Source organism: Pituophis catenifer, unplaced genomic scaffold, assembly GCF_029215685.1.
Source record: "Pituophis catenifer annectens isolate HBS135680 unplaced genomic scaffold, rPitCat1.0.hap2 SCAF_2, whole genome shotgun sequence".
Taxonomy (NCBI): Eukaryota; Metazoa; Chordata; class Lepidosauria; order Squamata; family Colubridae; genus Pituophis; species Pituophis catenifer.
In genome coordinates, this window is record NW_027256882.1 from 201,843,361 (window position 1) to 201,861,854 (window position 18,494).

The following is an 18,494-nucleotide window of genomic DNA, read 5'->3' on the forward strand; positions in this document are numbered from 1 at the left end:
CACTTTTTGCGACAAGCAAAGTCAATAGGGAACCCAGATTCACTTAACAACCAGGTTACTAACGTAAGAACCGCAATGATTCAATTAACAACTGAGATGAGAAAGGTCATAAAATGGGGCAAAACTCACTTAACAAATGTCTCACTTAATAACAGAAATTTTGAGCTCAATTGTGGTCGTAAGTCAAGGACCATCTGTATATTACCTGAGTTTTGAGTTTTGTACAGGAATTATCATGTATTATGTGAGAAGGATAGACTTTGTTTCATGCCAGTTCACTCTAGTCTAGTGAAACCTTAGTGTTGTCTCTGACAGCTATATAGGCTTAACAATGGCTATTTTATATGTCAAGATTTGCATATTTACATATGTAAAGCTTGGTAGAAAAGCAGGTTGTCATAGATTTCAGTATGGTAAAATGTAATTAATCAAATCAAGTCAAATTAAATTAAATCATACAAACTAGAAGGTCCTGGCCTAGAAACCAGGAGACTGAGTTTTAGGCCTCCTTATGCATGAAAGCTAGCTGTGTGACTTTGGGCCAGTCACTCTCTTTTAATACAACCCACCTCACAAGGTTGTTGTTGTTGCAGGGAAAATAGGAGGAAGCAGTATTAGGTAAACTTGCTGCGTTGAATTGGCAAAATACTTTTTTTTAAAGGTAGAAATCTTTTCATTATCATCATTGTCGTTCCCTAGTAACACACTACCATGACTCCCAGTGAGACACTACCTTGACATGGTTGTGGTGCTTGTGAGCTCTGAGGAAGAGGAGAGCTATGAGAGGTTTAGCCATACTGGACAGATCTCATCAGAGCAGCCAACTGAAGAGTGTTCTCGCATAAAAAATATGATGAGATGTAATTTACAGAAACCCATTTTGGATCAGTCCTTGCTCAAGTCATCATTCACTAGGTGAATTCCTGGACGTTTACCATAATTTGGCTGGGCAGCCAAGGCTAGCAGCTGCATTACTACGGAAAGAAAAGTTGTTTACCCATTGCAAATACACAAAAATTGGAGACAAAGAAATAATAATCTGTTATTACAAATCAAGTCCAACAAGAAGAGGATATCTGAAAAGAATGGACTGATTCTGGAAAGAACAACAGATCAGAAATAACAAAATAGAGGCTAACAGAGCAACATCAAATTATAATACGAAATGAAGTATACACAGAAGCAGAATTGGAAGAACTGCAAAGGTCTTCCCAGAGCAAAGAAATTGAAGCCTTACCAGAAGTACTTCAGACTATAGAGGCAAACCAGTTGGCAGTAGAGGAAGCCAGCACAGATATTGAATTGTTTTCATTCCAAATCAGGCATCCTCTCCTCTTCCTTCTGGTCAGAAAGAATAAAGTCCTCTAACTAAAAATAATAATAATAACGGAAATAAAGAATAACTGAGTTCTAGATTAGCATAAAAACAACTGAATACGTTGCCTGCATTGAAGCTTGTTCCAAAGAAACACTAGCACCAGTATTTAAAATATGCCAATACTGTAACATCAAATATAAGCAAACCCACCATGGAAGAAATATCATTAAGGCAATTAATACCAGGGCAATTCCAGCCATTAGATACATAGCTGGAACAGTGAAGTGGACACGAGCTGAACTAAAAGCCCTTGAAAGGACAACAGGAAAAATAGTAACAATGAATCATGCCCATCAGCAACGTTGACAAATTCTACTCTCCAAGGAAAATAAGTGGCCATGAAATGATGCAAGTACACCAGATAGTTGAAGAAGAAAATAGGGGATTGGAAGAATATCTGAAGGATAGTAAAGAAGATGCACTGAAGCTAGTTTACCACAAAGGCTTGCCAAGTACTAAGAGACCAAACTGATCTAAAAACGAAATGAAGAATAAAATGACATGGCAAAATAAAGTATTACATGGCCACTACATTAAAAAAAAAAAAAACAGGTAAAGCTTATTACCATTAATGGTAATGACTAGCAGCCGGAATTTTTTTTTTTTTTAATTTGATTTATATGCCGCCCTTCTCCGGAGACTCAGGGTGGCTTACAATGCGTTAAGCAATAGCCTTCATACTTTTATATATTTATACGAAGTCAGCTTATTGCCCCCACAAACTGGGTCCTCAATTTACCTACCTTAGAAAGGATGGAAGGCTGAGTCAACCTTGAGCCTGGGGAGATTCGAACTTGCAGTAATTGCAGGCAGCTGAATGTTAATAACAGCCTATTAGTCTGCTGCACCACCAGGCTCTTTTTGAATTGAATTGAAGCAAGAAATGGGGCATATTCTGGCTGTACAAGACCAAGCCTTAAGAACAAATCCATACAAAGACTACTGAATAGAGTAGACAATAACAGACACCAAGAAGTGCCTCTCTAAAGAAACAGGAGAAACATTAGACCACCTAATTCTTTGATGGCAAACCTATGGCACCACGGGCCCAAAGTGGTACACTGAGCCATGTCGCCTGGCACGCATGGCATCACCCATTCCTCTTCCGGGTTTCTTGCACTCATGGCCTTTTTGCATGCAGCAGTGCCAGAAACTAGAAGAGCTGGTCTTCCATTTTCCTGCAGGGGCATGCACGCCAGCTGATCATCACATGTGTGTGCATGCCAGAAACCCGGAAGAGTAGCTGGCTGAAACCGGAAGTTCAGTAGCTGAAACCGGAAGTTCAATTTTTGGGTGCGTGCATGCGCCCTGGGCAGCTCCTCTTCCAGGTTGCGGCCCAGACACTTGCTCACTTGCTTGTTCGCCATCACTGACCTAGTTAGCTGCTGCAAAAAGATCACACGGATGGGCTACAAACAATGGCACGACAAATGGTGCATTGGAAGATCTGCAAGAAATACCATTTACCTGCAAGAAAGAATGATGAGACCAAAAAATAGACAAATTAATAGAAAACAAAGAAGCTAAAGTGCTCTGGGACTTTAGAATTCAAAGAGGCAAACATCTGTCACACAATAGACTTAACAATTGTCAATAACAAAGACAAAAAAGTCTGGATAGTGGACGTGATAATACCTGGAGACAGCAGAAGAGAATAGAAAGAACAGGAGGAAATTACAAAACACAAAGATCTGCAGGTAGAGAAGAAGAATGACCGTGGAAAAAGAAAACAAAAATTATACCAATAGCAATAGGCCCCTTGGGTGAAATAGTAAAACATCTGGAGCACTACTTGAACACCATCGGCATTGACAAAATCTCCATCAATCAATTGCAAAAGATAGCTTTACCTGTAACAGCTTACATCTTGCAACAATCTTTTTAACACCCTCAAACAACATCTGCCTATCGCAGGTCCTTAGGAAAGACTTTCATAGGCTGATAAAAATGCCAAATCCAGTTTAAACATCTGGCAGACAGTAATAAATTCCCTTATTAGTGAATGTCATTTTTTTAAAAAAAATCCTGGATGAAACATTCTTGGGTTTAAGAGAAGAGTTTAGCTTCTTTATATTCACTTACGTATTTATGAATATGGAATCAATTAGTTAAAACACCTCTTGAGTAGTGCTCCTGGTTCCTGTAGTCTGCAATTTTTTCCTCTGGAAATCCATTCCTACTCCCACACCATTTAAAGGGTGTTCATCCCAAATTGTATAGCTAAAAGTCTTTTGACCTGAGGTGACTCTGAGGACACAGATAAACCTCCAAGTGCTTCAATGACCCTCTAAAAGGATGCAAATGACCAGCTGTCTGCAAGGAATATAAATCCTTCCATTCCCCACTATCCTGTCAGAGCTGAAGAAGCTTCTTGGATGAGAAGCAAAACATCTTCAATGAAAAAACAAGAAAGTCAAGTTGCCTGTTGAAAAAGCACCTTTGGGACAACCATGACCTGGATGACTGAGAATCTCTACAGATTTTCCTTCAGTCTTTCCTCTCCAAAATCTAGAATATTAGTAACAGCGAGATCATCATCATCAGGATGGAAGGGAATCACAGTTATACAGTCTTTCAAATAATGTTATTATATCCAATTAGGATGGTGGTGGTACTGCTCCTGCTGCTGCTGGTGAGGAGAGGAAGAGAATCTTTCTTCCTGTGAAATTTTCCCAGTGAAATATTGCAAAGTTACTGCATTGAGTAAAAGAGGCTCATGTGACCCTGTCGGGTGTATACAAAACACGTTGAATTCAAAACATTTTGAAAACCCCTTTCCATTTGAAATGTCCCCTTTTTGACATTGAAACAGTTGTTTCTCATCTGAAATGGGCTGTTTTGACCATTTGTAAATCCCCCCCCACACACACACCTCTAAACAGATCTGCCTGAAGCTCCGAACACTCCCTGAATGATGGAAAACCACCCATTTTGAATGTGAAACAGCTGCTTTGCATTCAAAGAGGGATATTTTGAATTCAAAATGGGGGGGGGGGAGAGAGACTTTGTACACCACTATTATGTTCTAATCAGCAGAGCAAAGAGCAGTTTTGGAAGAGGGCATTTTAATTGGATAAAAGAGTGAGTGGTGTGTGTGGCTGTTTAAGTGGGAGGAAGCCATACTGGAGATCTAAAAACAGAAATCTCCATTCCGCCTTGTCCTTAGAGCTAAACTCGATATAATCTAAGTGTTACACTTCCCAAACTAGATTTAGTTTTTCAACTGTATGTTGAACCAGAAGTAATATAATGCAAAAGTTACCAGCGCATAATCTCTGCTGAGAACACTGGTCTACTTATAAACTTTAAAGCAGTGGTGAAATCTAAAATTTGTTACTACCGGTTCTGTGGGCATGGCTTGGTGGTGGTGGGTAATGTGACTGGGTGGGCGTGGTCAATTTTTTTTTCTTTTAAAACCATTTTTTCTACAACCTCTTCGGCGAAGAGATTGTAAAAAAATGCTTTCAAAAGACTCTGACGATCCCAGCTGAGTTGCCTGATCGGCAGAGACTTTTTTTCTTTTAAATGCCTCTGACAATCAGGCAACTCAGCTTAGATCATCAGAGGCATTTAAAAAAAAGGGGGGGTTCTTTTAAAAGCCTTTGATGATCCCAGATGAGCAGCGCGATCATCAGAGGCTTTTTTTTTTTACTTTTAAAAGCATTTTTTCGGCCAACGAAGTTGTAGAAAAAATGCTTTTAAAAGTAAAAAAAAAAAGCCTCTGATGATTGTGCGGCTCAGCTGGGCATGGGGGTGGGGGGCAGGGATTTTTGCTACTGGTTCTCCGAACCACCCGTCTCCATCGCTACCGGATTGGGCGATCCAGTCCGAACCGGGAGCATTTCACCCCTGCTTTAAAGCAAGGTCTCTCAAAATGGTATTGGTGCCAGGGGTCAAAAGGACTATCTAAGGGGTTACTGTTGTTATTCTTAGTAGTGATAGTCCTATTAAAGTATTAAATCATTTTCATACAGTAAGGATCTGGAGGTCAAAGAACGATCTGAAACTTTATGAAGGGGTCAATGAGCTGAAGAGTTTGGGGAGCCCTGATCAAGGATGTATCAATTCACCTTAAATCAGAGCCAACCTTTATAAAGCATGTCTTAAATTACTGTAGAACATCATTAAGGAACTGCAAGGAATATAAATCCTTCCATCCTCCACCATTCGGTCAGAGCTGGAGAAGCTTCTTGGATGAGAAGCAAAACATCTTCAAGGAGAAAGCAAAGTCCAATTGCCTTTTGAAAAAGCACTTTTGGGGCAACCATGACCTCGGTGACTGAGATTCTACATAGACCAGGGATGGGCAACTGTGGCCCTTTTACAACCTGTGGACTTCAACTCCCAGAATTCCTGAGCCATTTTGGCTGTCTCAGGAATTCTGGGAGTTGAAGTCCACAGGTTGTAAAAGGGTCACAGTTGCCCACTCCTGACATAGACAGATCTTTAGAAACCTCTCCGGCTTAGAACTTGAACACTCTGATGACTAAGCCATGAACCCTCATCATCCAAGTTAGATCTCTGGACAACCTTAGTTAAAACACTGGACTGCAATAGAGTTACTTTTCCCAATGTTTATGTAAACCACAGTTGAGATAATTCCCATGAAATGCTTTGAATAATCGGAACATTACAGAAGTGCTAGCTACTAGGATATCTGAAAAGGGAACTAGGGACAAGTACTTGCCACATGCCATTTATTTTGGGTGCCCACTTTGAGATAAGCTTGCATTTTCCTCACGCTTTCCTCCCCCGCACCTTTGCCACTGAACAAAAGCACTTCCATGTGAAGAGAGCACCTTCAAATTCACAAGCTCTGGAATTTTTTTCCCCTGTTATGAAAGCCTCGGACTTGCGGGTCACTTGACTATGTACTGAAGATAAACCTTTCACAAAGGGCGCCCTGTTTGAAGCTGCACCTGGTATTGCAATCTCTGAATGCGATAACACTTGCTAGAAAAATTGTTATTGGAGAGCTGTGAGGTTGGACTTAAGAGGATTCCATTTATAACAGCTATTACTTTGCAAGGGAGGCCATAAAGTTCCCACTCTTTACAGAATGTAAAAGAATATTGGTTTCTTAATTGCAACTTTATTCATACGGTAGGTGAATTGTATTTAATTAAGTTTATACCCTCATAAAAGCCATAGGCAAAATATATTTTGGTTACTTTTTTGGTCATGGTTTGAACTGCAGGGAATTCTATTATTACTGCAAAATGGTTGATTTTGTTTTGTTTGTATGAAAACAGATTTAGGCAGCTAGAAAAGGTACATGACTGCTCAAAAGAATTAAGTGGGGTTTTACTTTAAAAAAAAAACATGATGTTTGATCTAGGAATTCTAACTTGTTTTCCCCAAACAAACCAGAGCTGAATGCCATGTTTTATACTGTCCTTTTATTTCCTTTTTTTTTCTTTTAAGAAAGAAAATGCAGGGTTCTCAGTTCATAAGTTATTACATACTTCACATTACATAGAGATAGTCCTCGACTTACAACAGCAATTGGGATCAGAATTTCCATTGCTAAGCAAGGCAGTTATTACCTGAGCCCGCACCAGAATTTATCGTTATGGTTTGTGCCATGATTGTGAAGTGAATCTCTGCAATTCAGTAAATCCCACAGTCGTTAAGCAAATCCAATTTCCTCCATTGACTTTTCTTGTTGGAAGTTCGCTGGGTTACAAGTGGTGATCATGTGATCCCAGGAGGCTGCAACCATTCAAATTCTGTACATGCCAATTGGGTGGTGCCCAAATTTTGATCATGTGACCTGTAGGGAGGCTGCAAAGGTTGTGCGAGGATTGGTCATCGGTCACTTTTTCAGTGCCATTGTAATTTGGAACGACCACAAAACAACTAGTTGTAAATTGAGGACTACCTATACATACACATACATACATAAAGCAAAGTCTTAAAGAATACTCTGCTTTGATAGAAATGCCCTTCAAGGCAGCCTGATGTGACGACTCATGAAAATGGCTCTTTTTGATACATTTTGCTGATTTTCCATTACGCGCATAGAACTCAGTATTTCTTCAAAGGAAAGGATCATTGATTAGAAGCACTGAGATGGTTCCTCACTTTTTTTTTTTTTTTTTTTGAATCAAGCGATTTTGGTGAAATGTATAAACTTCTTCATTGATTTGGCTTCTGAAGAGGATTTCCTGCTGAATGGAGCAGTGAAATTCCTTTCCATTGTAAGCCAGAAATGCTGTGGCCTGCAAACATGATTCTTGTGTTAAGTAACAGTACTGCAGTCTTGTAAGTCTAGATGTACAAGGAAGCTTATTAGCAGTTGGTTGGTTATAAGCTTTCTTTGGCATTTCAAGGTCTGTATTTCTCCTGTGGAAAGTTACCCAGCATCCACTAAAGAGGCCATTATGGAAACCACAGTGTGGTTCTATTTCAGCTTCTTGTGAAGCTGCTGCCAAATTACTGCTCTTCCGAATTTAATCAGGGAGCTTAATTAAATTGGTGCTGAAATGACAACCAAAATTCACCTAATGTATTTTTTAAATATATTTTCTTAATATCGCAAGGAAGACATTTGAAACTAGTAGGAGGGGGATGTTGCAGAAACCTTTTTACCTTGAACTTTTTGTTGTTGTTCAAAGTTTTAAAAAATTACAGGCAGAGAATAAACGGTCCGAAGGGAAGGATTACGCACCTTTTCTTCTCCAACCAATTATTTATATAGTAGACTGGTTACGTTTTTCTTAAAGGAAGAAGTTGAGTAAAAACTTGAAATTTCCAGTGCATTGAATAATTTTAATAGCATTGCAGAGCAAAACAAAACAGACTTGAACAGTAAAAGATGTGAAGAGGACATAGAAGTGCATGGAGTATCTGCTAGCATCTGTTTGAACCAAGCACCCACTTATTGATTGAATACATCTTCAACTTGCAACAGTTCATTGAGTGTCCGTTCAATGTTGCAACGGCACTGAAAAAAGTGACTTATGACCATTTTTTACACTTACCACCGTTGCAACATTCCCCATGGTCACATGATCAAATATTCAGATGCTTGGCAATTGACTCGTATTTATGACGGTTGCAGTGACAAGAAAGGTTGTAAAATGGGACAAAATTCCCTTAACAAATGTTTCATTCAGCAATGAAATTTTGGGCTCAATTGTGGTTGTAAGTGGAGGACTATCCGTATTCCCAAATCTAACAATTTCACTGTTGCTGTGGGAAAAGTCTCATGTGAGCCATAGAAAGGATGTGTTGGATTAAAGGAGAGCCCACTGGTGCGGCACGACTTCCAGTCTTTGTTGACTTTTCCTGAATATGAGTCATACACAGACCTATAAGTTTATTTATTTGGGACATTGATGATGACATCATTCTTATAATAACAATTATATAAACTATTTTCTTCTTTGTAGATGGTTGAGTGTTTAAAAGATGTGTTTAGGATAGAATGCACAGACACACACATAAATGAATGCCAAATGTTTATTATTCCAGTTTAATATATACTATTTAAAAATGAGTTTTAAGGACTGATTGGGAACTTTCCCTTTCCCTTTTCCTCCTTTCCATTCCACAGGTGATCTTTGCTTTGAATCAGACTCTCTTGCAGCAGGAGAAGCTCCGAGCAGGCAGTCTACAGATTCCTCACAGTACAGAGGACCTTATCAAGCATTACAACTGTGGAGACCTCAACAATGTCATCTTCAATCATGATACTTCCCAAGTGAGTTGTGTCTCCCCATTCCTTTGTGCTGCTCACATTACTGCTAGTTAGCTTCTCTTGTGAGCTGTCCATATCCCCAAGAGACTGGACATTTTAAAGACAAGTTTATTTTCACTATTCAAAGTCAGTATCTATGCTTCTTTGTTAACACTGCAATTGGCAATTGTGCTTCCAGAAACATATTTGTTGGTGGCATCTGATGGGCTGTTGCTGATTTACTGGATAAGAAGAGAGTTTATAATATGTTTATTGAATTAAATGTTTTATTGTAATAGAGAGGGAACACATACTTCTATTCAACTTAATTTTAAAAAGATACCACTTTTTTTTTAAACAATTCTGTAAATTATGAGCCGTGGTGGCACAGTGATTAGCGTGCAGTACTGCAGGCTACTTCTGCTGATCACTGGCTGCCAGCAGATCGAATCTCACCAGGCTCAAGGTTGACTCATCCTTCCATCCTTCCGAGGTCAGTAAAATGAGGACCCAGATTGTTGGGGGCAATATGCTGACACTGTAAACTGCTTAGAGAGGGCTGTAAACCACTATGAAGCGGTATATAAATCTAAGTGCTATTGCTATAATCCCTTGCATTGGGATGAAGTCTGGGCAACTGAATGGAACTGAGCATTTACTGGCCAGATGCCCTTCCTGATGCCTAGGTGGAGTTCACAGCAGATATTTTCTCTTTACGCCCAGAGAGAAATATTTGCCACTACCTAGAATTAAACTCACAGCCTCTTGATTGTGAGGGAAGAGCTCCACTTCTAAGCCACCACACTGCTCTTTAAAAATATATAGTAAAGTAGGGAAAAATGGATTTGTCTCACTACAGTACTTTGCCAAATTAGAGCTGGTTTCTTTTGCCATGTCTATACAATGGCTTCCTGAGCTGTGTAGCTTTTACATGAGCATAGTGAGATGTCCTGCATTTCCCATTTTTCTAAGCACATTAACTTGACATGGATGACATAATCAAAGGCCTTCTATAAACAAGGAAGCACATGTTAACTTCCTTTTGGTGTTTATAACCGGTGATATGTAGGTATTACAGTTAGTTCTCACTGAATGACTGGCTTGTTTAGCAATTGTTCAAAGTTACGATGGTGCTGCAAAAGTCACCTTATGACTAGTCTTTGTAGTGACGACTGTTACAGCATCCTTGCAGTTGTACCAAGATTCAGGCACTTTTGCAATTGGCAGGCATTAATGACTATTGCAGCATTCTGTGGTCACGTGATCACCATTTGCACATTTTACAGCTGGCTTTCAACAAACATAGTCAGTGGAGAAGCCAGCAGTGAAGTTACAAGTTGTGGTCATGTGACGTCTCCTTTAGCGATGGAATTGTATTTACAAAAATGTACTCTATTGCTATCCCATACTTTTCATTATCCCAGATAAGAATGGGGACAGGAGGTCAATATGAGACTTTAAAAGAGTGAACAATATACCACTGATTTAGGATGGAAATGCCATCTTCCCATCATGCTTACAATCTTTTTGGACTGTTGCCTTATGGCAGAAGTGTTAGATCAGGCGCAGGAAATGAAGACGTGACCAGCTCGATACATTTAGTAACTTTATTAGCTACAGTAACAAGACAAGACAAGACTGGCCGCGCGCTGCCGGAGCTCTCCTTATATTCGCTCCGGCAGTCGCACCGCCCCTGACAGAGATTCAAACTTTCCTGCCCGATGGCTGGCAGCCAATCCGGGCGGATGTCCTTATAAGGACATAACAAGAAGATACAAAACAATTAAAACTCGGACCACACGTTTTCTGAATAGTTTTTATCCCAGAGCTATAATTGCACTCAACAATGAACTAAAGGGCCACCATCAGTGAGCTGTTGGACAGCATTACTTGGTCTGTTGTGTGGATGTTTGGGTGGTTTAGAGGTGGGGAATTTGTGGTGGGGTGTTGGGGATTGTTATGTGTGCTGGACCTGATCTTTGGGTGTTAAGTGAATTTCGTTGTATGGGTATACTGTGTATATACGTACAATGACAATAAATATATTATTATTATTATAGAAGAAATGTACTGCTGCCCCGGATTTTGGGAGACTACCCTTCATATACCCATCCATTATCTTACAAAAAGAAAGAAAGAAAGAAAGAAAGAAAACACTCACTATATATCAAATACTAAGGGAGCCATGTTAATGAGCAATTCTATTTAGTTTTCTCTGGAACTCAGAGTATTCACCAAGCTGTCAAAACTGTTAGTGGTAGCCTGGAATAGTTAATCCCAAACACCAGCCTCTCAGAGCTTTGATTAATAAGCTTTATTAAGAAGAAGCTTACAGTAGCAAGAATTCCGGCAAGTAGTCTGTTTTCCAATGAGAGACCTCTGTATTGCAAAATAAGATGAGAAATCTCTAGTTGTTCTTATTTGTTTTTCAGGAGGTGGGAGAGGTAATTTGCATCTGCTATTATAAGTATTATAATTATACTCTTTTAGAACCAATTTTCATACAATGTTGCTGTGATTTTAGTGGCACATCTCTTAAATGTGGTGCCCCATAACTATGTGTGATCTGGAGACAGAGGAACACGAGGTGAACATCCTGCCCTTGAAGCAATTTATTTTTCAGGGAATATGGAAAAGAGCCACTTCTTATACTTGCAACATCTGGTATAAGAAAAGGTTTTTCTCCTCCAATACAGGAAATCGGCTATCCAAGAGGCAGTCAGCTAATCACTGACAAGTCACGTGCTTGAAATGTGTGGGCATCATGACTTTAAGATTTGAGAGTCTTATACATATGGCTCCTCTCATTTACTGCCTGCCCTTGAAGGTATGCAATGCTGGTGGCTCTCTCTAACAATAAGGGGAAATCATGCAGGTTTTCCATCACTGGCATATTTCAATAGTCTCCTGTTAACACATGCATGTGCATATATTACGTTCTTTAAAAAACAAACCACCAGGTTGCTAGTCTCAACTGAAACTCACCTGACTTATTTCTCATCAAAGCTCGCAAAGCATTGAGTTAGATAGTATTTCTGGCTGAATGGGAGAGCTGGACCCAAGAGAGTAAAGTCTAAACTTCAGAATATGTGGCTGTGGTGTCTTTCCCTTTGGCAATGGATCTTCATGACATTTCTCGATAACTTCAGGGTGAGATGGTTCTAGTCAAAAGACACAAAGGACATAAGTTATGCCAATTGCCAGGTGATTGGCAATCTTCTTTTCTCTGATCTTAAGAGTTACATGTATTGTCCCACTTGAAGAGAGCAGAGCTGATCCTGACAGCTCAAAATTGATGCAGAAAAACCTGTAGACCACCTTCATGTCTACCCACAAGGATCCTCCTATACTCCTCAAACCCAAAATATCAAGGAATATTTAATCATCAATCCCATAGTGATTACAACTACAAAATATGCATGGAGTATCTATGGAGATCCTCACTCATCCAGGTCATGGTTGCCCCAAAAGTGCTTTTCCAAAAGGCAACTGGACTTTCTTGGATTTTTTTTTCCTTGAAGACGTTTCACTTCTCATCCAAGAAGCTTCTTCAGTTTTGCTGAATGGTGGGGAACGGAAGGATTTATATTAGGTGATTGCTAAGGAATATAAATCATTCCGTTCCCCACCATTCAGCCAGTACTGAAGAAGTTTCTTGGATGAGAATCGAAACGTCTTCAAGGAAAAAAACCAAGAAAGTCCAGTTGCCTTTGGAAAAGCACCTTTGGGGCAGATATGCATGGGGCTTCATTAGTGGGGCTTCACTGCTGTTTAGACCAGGGGTCTCCAACCTTGGCAACTTTTAAGACATGTGGACTTCAACTCCCAGAATTCCTCAGCCACCATAATCCCGGACAGTATTACCACAATGCAAATATATGAACAGACATGGGGAGCTTTCTGCAGATAGAGCAGGACTAAACTTTGTCTCCTCTCCTGTCCCACACATTTTGTCCCTCCAATTGAATCTTAGTGAATGAGAATCCTACTTTCTTTCAACAAAATCCTTTGTTGAACAAACAAAACGCTGGAATGAAAAAATGCTTAATGGCAGCTGTTCCTTCATGCATCCCTCTTTGATTTATGAGTCTCATAAATATATATATATATATACATATATATACATATACATATATATACATATACATATACATATATACATATACATATACATATACATATACATATACATATACATATACATATACATATACATATATATATATATATATATATATATATATATATATATATATATATTTTCTTCTAGCCAGGTTTTCCCTACGTAGCCAAGGTTTTTTTGTAACTCCAGCTCAGTAGAATCACATCTACTCGGTTCTGGGCTTTTTTCCTTTCTAACACCTAGCAAGCTTTCTCCCACCTAGCAGTTAGAGCTTGCTAGGTGTTAGAAAGGAAAGAAGCCCAGAACCGAGTAGATGTGATTCTACTGAGCTGGAGCTACAAAAAAACCTTGGCTACGTAGGGAAAACCTGGCTAGAAGAAAAACACACATAAACCCTACGAAGAAGTAAGAAAAAAAAAAAATATATATATATATATATATATATATATGTATATGTATGTATGTATGTATGTATGTGTGTGTATGTGTATGTGTATGTGTATGTATATGTATATGTATATGTATACAATAATTGTGTTAAAAAAAAGATAAAAACTAATACAAATTACAAAAAACAAACAATAAAAAGAGAAATATTGCAGAAGAAAGAAATATAAAAAGTAAGAATATAACAAAGAAAAAGAAGTCCCTTGAGGTTTTTGCAAGGAGTCACAGTCTATTGCACAAGGAGAGCAGCACATTTTATCACTTCAACCAGTAAGACTCCCCTTGGGGATATTTTGGGGTGGGAACTTGATCGTCTATTTCTTCTTTTGCCAAGCAGTAAAAGTAAAAGGGACATGATGACTCAGTGGCTAAGATGCTGAGCTTGTCAATCCAAAGGTCAGCAGTTCAGTGGTTCGAATCCCTAGTGCCACGTAATGGGGTGAGCTCCTGTTACTTGTCCCAGCTTCTGCCAACCTAGCAGTTCGAAAGCACATAAAAAATGCAAGTAGAACAATAGGGACCACCTTTGGTGGGGAGGTAACAGCATTCCGTGTGCCTTTGGCCACATGACCATGGCGATGACTTCGGACAGCACTGGCTCTTCGGCTTTGAAACAGAGATGAGCACCGCCCCCTAGAGTCGGGAACGACTAGCTTATATATGCGAGGGAAACCTTTACCTTTAAAAGCCTTACAAATTGAATATTTTCACTGCTGCTGAGTTTTGCTTTGGCAGGTCAGTTTTTCAGTGGGCAATCTATTACTACTAATTGCTACTAATCTTTGGTTTTTATTATGGCTCCTAGCTATGTGTGGTAGGATGTTGTCTTCTACTGAAAAAAGGGGAATATTCTTTTTAAAGTAAAGAATAGTAAAGTAAAGTTAAAAAAAAGTAAAGATTCTTTTTTTACAATGCTGAGTAGGCTTTCCTCCCTATTTCCTTCCCTTAAGTGTTCTCTTTGGTGGAAGTATTGTTTTTTTCTTTCTATCTATCTTTCTGTTTTTATTACTGAGGTCATACTTTTTCTTAGTGGTATACAAAATATTGTGATCTCAAAGTGATCTATTTTGATCTCACCAGAAATGCTCCAGGACTGTTCCAACCAGTCCCAAGGCGTTTCAGCTTGAAATAAAGGTACCTTTTGATACTGAAGTGTTTCCAGAACAGTCATTGGGACTTCTGTAAGGTCAGAACAATCTGTTTTAAACCTGAAGCAGCAATTTTGAGTTAAAAAAAGGGAAGTTTCAAGTGCAAAACAATTTAAATGAATCACTTATGTTATCCTGTCATTTGCAATGGGATGAAGAAATTTGACCTTGCTGCTTGAGCAAATCAGAGGAGTAACCTGCTGTAGGAACCTTCACAATAAGTCTAGTGTTCTATTTACAGGTGAAAACTATTTATTAGAAGATCAATATCCAGCGTGATTTATCTAGGGCTGTCTTTGAAAATGGGATAGCTAAACTGATATGAAAGATTTAGGAGGTTAATGTGAGCAGCATTATCTGTTCTGAACTTTGTACTTGTGCCCTTCCAAACTGGTTCTGAATACCTTTGTGAGCATTTGAATGAGCATTGCACAAATATCATAGCCTCCATTCTTCTCCTGGTTATAGTCTTTTATACGAACCTTCTGTCGCTTTCTTTGATATCATAAAAATGTGATTTCCCAAGCTTCTGAGAATATGCTTTGTAACTGTAGCTTATTCGAAATCTACCGTGTTTCCCCAAAAATAAGATCCTGTCTTATATTTTTTTGAACCCCGAAATAAGCGCTTATTTTCAGGGAGGGCTTATTTTTGGAGGGGGCTTATTTTAGCGCATGTGCTCAAAAGCCCAATTGGGCTTATTATCAGAGGATGTCTTATTTTCAGGGAAACACAGTATTATACCAGTGGTGAAATGTAAAATTTATTACTACCTGTTCTGTGGGCGTGGCTTGGTGGTGGTGGGTTAATGACTGAGTGGGTGTGGCCAACTTTTTCTTTTTTTACTTTTAAAACCATTTTTTCTACAACCTCTTCGGTTGAAGAGGTTGTTAAAAAAAATGCTTTTAAAGCCTCTGACAATCCCAGCTGACTTGCCTGATCGGCAGAGGCTTTTTTTCCCTTTAAAAACATTTTTTTCTATAACCTCTTCGCCTGAAGAGGTTGTAGAAAAAATGCTTTTAAAAGCCTCTGATGATCCCAGCTGAGCCGCACAATCATTAGAGGCTTTTTTTTTTACTTTTAAAACCATTTTTTCGGCCAAAGAGGTTGTAGAAAAAATGCTTTTAAAAATAAATAAATAAAGCCTCTGATGCTGGCGCGGCTCAGCTGGGCAATGGGTGGGGGGACAGGGATTTTTGCTACCGGTTCTCCAAACCACCTGCCTCCATCGCTACAGGTGATCCAATCCGAACCAGGAGCATTTCACCTCTGTATTATACCCTTAAAATCAAATTTAAATTAAATGGTTTTGAAAATCAAAGTACAAGTTAAGAAATTAGTGATGCTGCCAGATGCTGTTTCACAATTTATTTTATTTGTATCCACCTGGAGGATGGAGTATTAAGTATGTTCATTACCTTGAGTTATTTATATAAATAATATAAATTATTATTTTTATCCAATAATAATTTATATTATTGATATAAATAATTCAAAGTAATGAACATACTTAATACTCCATCCTCCTATTTAAGACCCTGTTTTTCCCCACAACAGCTACCCTATGATGTGAATTGGGCTGAGACACAGTGATGGCCCTAAATCACCCAGGTGGTTTTCATACCTAAGGTGAGACTAGAACTCCACATTTCTAGCCTAGTGCCTTAACTACTATACCTCTTTATATATTTTGATGCTTGTCAAAATCAAGTCTTATATGGGATATTTCAAACTAATGACATTAAAGGCACAACCAGGGCTTTGATCTGAAAACCACTTAGCCTCACTAAGGTCTAAAGGAAGAATTTCAAGAAAATGTAGTTTGTCAGCTAAGGAAATAGTTTTCCATGTCAGTCTAGAGTGAATAACATAGTATTATGTGCTTCTACCTCTTAGTTACTTCTTTCTGTAGGAATAGAAAAGAAAGATGCAAATGCTAGCTAACCATATATAGCTCCTAGATAACCCATGCACCATTGGGTCTTTGTTACAGAGATATTTCGTTACCTAATCAGAGAAACAGAATGCCATGGGTGGGCAAAAAAATCAATAGGAATGGGAATGACTACTGACTTCCTGTTGGCTTCCCCCATTGAGTTTCCTTGTGGGAAACTGGCAGTAGGTATTGGAAATGTTCCCTTCCCTTCCCTTCCCAGCAGGCAGGTACATGGTGGCTGCTGTGTGTGGGAGGTACTGAAGGATTGCATTTATGGCTGGAATCTGTCAGGGAACATTGAAAATGAGAATTATGTGCCCTCAGTGGCACAGCAGCAGTGCTAAAGCAGCACTGAAGCAGCCTCCATTTTCTCAAATTTTATTTTGTCAATAGTAATGACAAAATTACTTTGTCAATATTGACAAAATTATTTTGTCCCAGCATTTTGTAAGTTACTACAACTTGGTTGAAAACATTTTGTCCTACGATACACAGTTTTGCCCAGTTAAAGGTTACAGACACAGGTATATAGATATCTAACACATTGTGGTTTGATGTCCATGGCGTGTGTGTGTGTGCGCGCACACACACACGTACTTTTTACTTTTATTTATGACCTTGCTGTCCCTATTCGAATAGAGTCAGGGTGACTGATGGAACTGAGTGTTTATTGGCTTCCTCTCTCCATCCCTCCCTCCCTCCCTCTCACACACACACTGGTAATTTACTTTTATTCTCCTGATTTATTGCTTTCAGCACCATGTATAAGGATACAGTATGTAAGATCTCAGAATGTTTTCTAACTGGAGTGGTATATAAGGACTTCTTAAGAAATAAATGGATAAATATATATTTTTCAAGAGTCTTTCTTCAAATAAGCAGCACAGTTCAAAAGAAATTACAAAAACAGTGCTTACACACTTGACTAATTTGAAAAATTCATAAAGGACAATTTGTAGCATCTTTTCGGGCTTATTTACAAGTTGCTACTGAAATACAATTCAGAAACTGAACTAGTTAAGGACCGTATGATCCAACAGATGCATAATTTAAACAGTACAATTAATATACAACAATGGGACTATTAGTGAAAGATAAATATTACATTTTTGCTAATATTACACTTTGAGAAAACAGGTATACAATATTTTATTGCTAGTATATACTGCTAGTACAGATTGTCAAAATATATAATTCATGTTCCAAAAACTGTTGGAAATATAATACAGGTAGTCCTTACTTTACAACAGTTCATTTAGTGACAGTTCGAAGTTACAACAGCATTGAAAAAAAGTGACTTATGACCATTTTTCACACTTATGACTGTTGCAACATCCCTATGGTCACATGATTTGCATTTGGATGCTTGACAGCTGCTTCATACTTATGACGGTTGCAGTGTCCCAGGGTCATGTGATCATCTTTGGCAAACTTCTGACAAGCAAAGTCAATGGAAAAGCCAGATTCACTTAACAACCATGTTACTAATTTAACAACTGCAGTAATTCACTTAACAAATGTGGCAAGAAAAATCATAAAATGGAGCAAAACTTACTTAACAAATTTCTCACTTAGCAACCTAAATTCTGGGCTCAGTTGTGGTCATAAGTCAAGGACTACTTGTAATCAGGTTGTACTTTCTCGTTTGGTAGTAATATTGCAAAGCTCAGCAATTCTGGAAATGGTTTATTACAGAATGAAACAAATCTTAAAAGTTGAGTCTTCTTTCCTGCCAGCAGTTTTTCTGCTAAACTTTGTATCCCTTCAAAATATACAAAGCT

General features: G+C 38.6%; 1 protein-coding gene across 1 annotated transcript in view; it reads left to right on the forward strand.

The window, feature by feature from the left end:
• TRABD2A (TraB domain containing 2A) overlaps positions 1 to 18,494 on the forward strand; it is an 81,035-nt gene that overhangs the window by 43,889 nt on the left and 18,652 nt on the right. Inside the window, exon 3 of the mRNA XM_070935457.1 lies at positions 8,937 to 9,083. Coding sequence (XP_070791558.1) covers positions 8,937 to 9,083 — 147 coding nt within the window. The remainder of the gene's footprint in view (positions 1 to 8,936; positions 9,084 to 18,494) is intronic.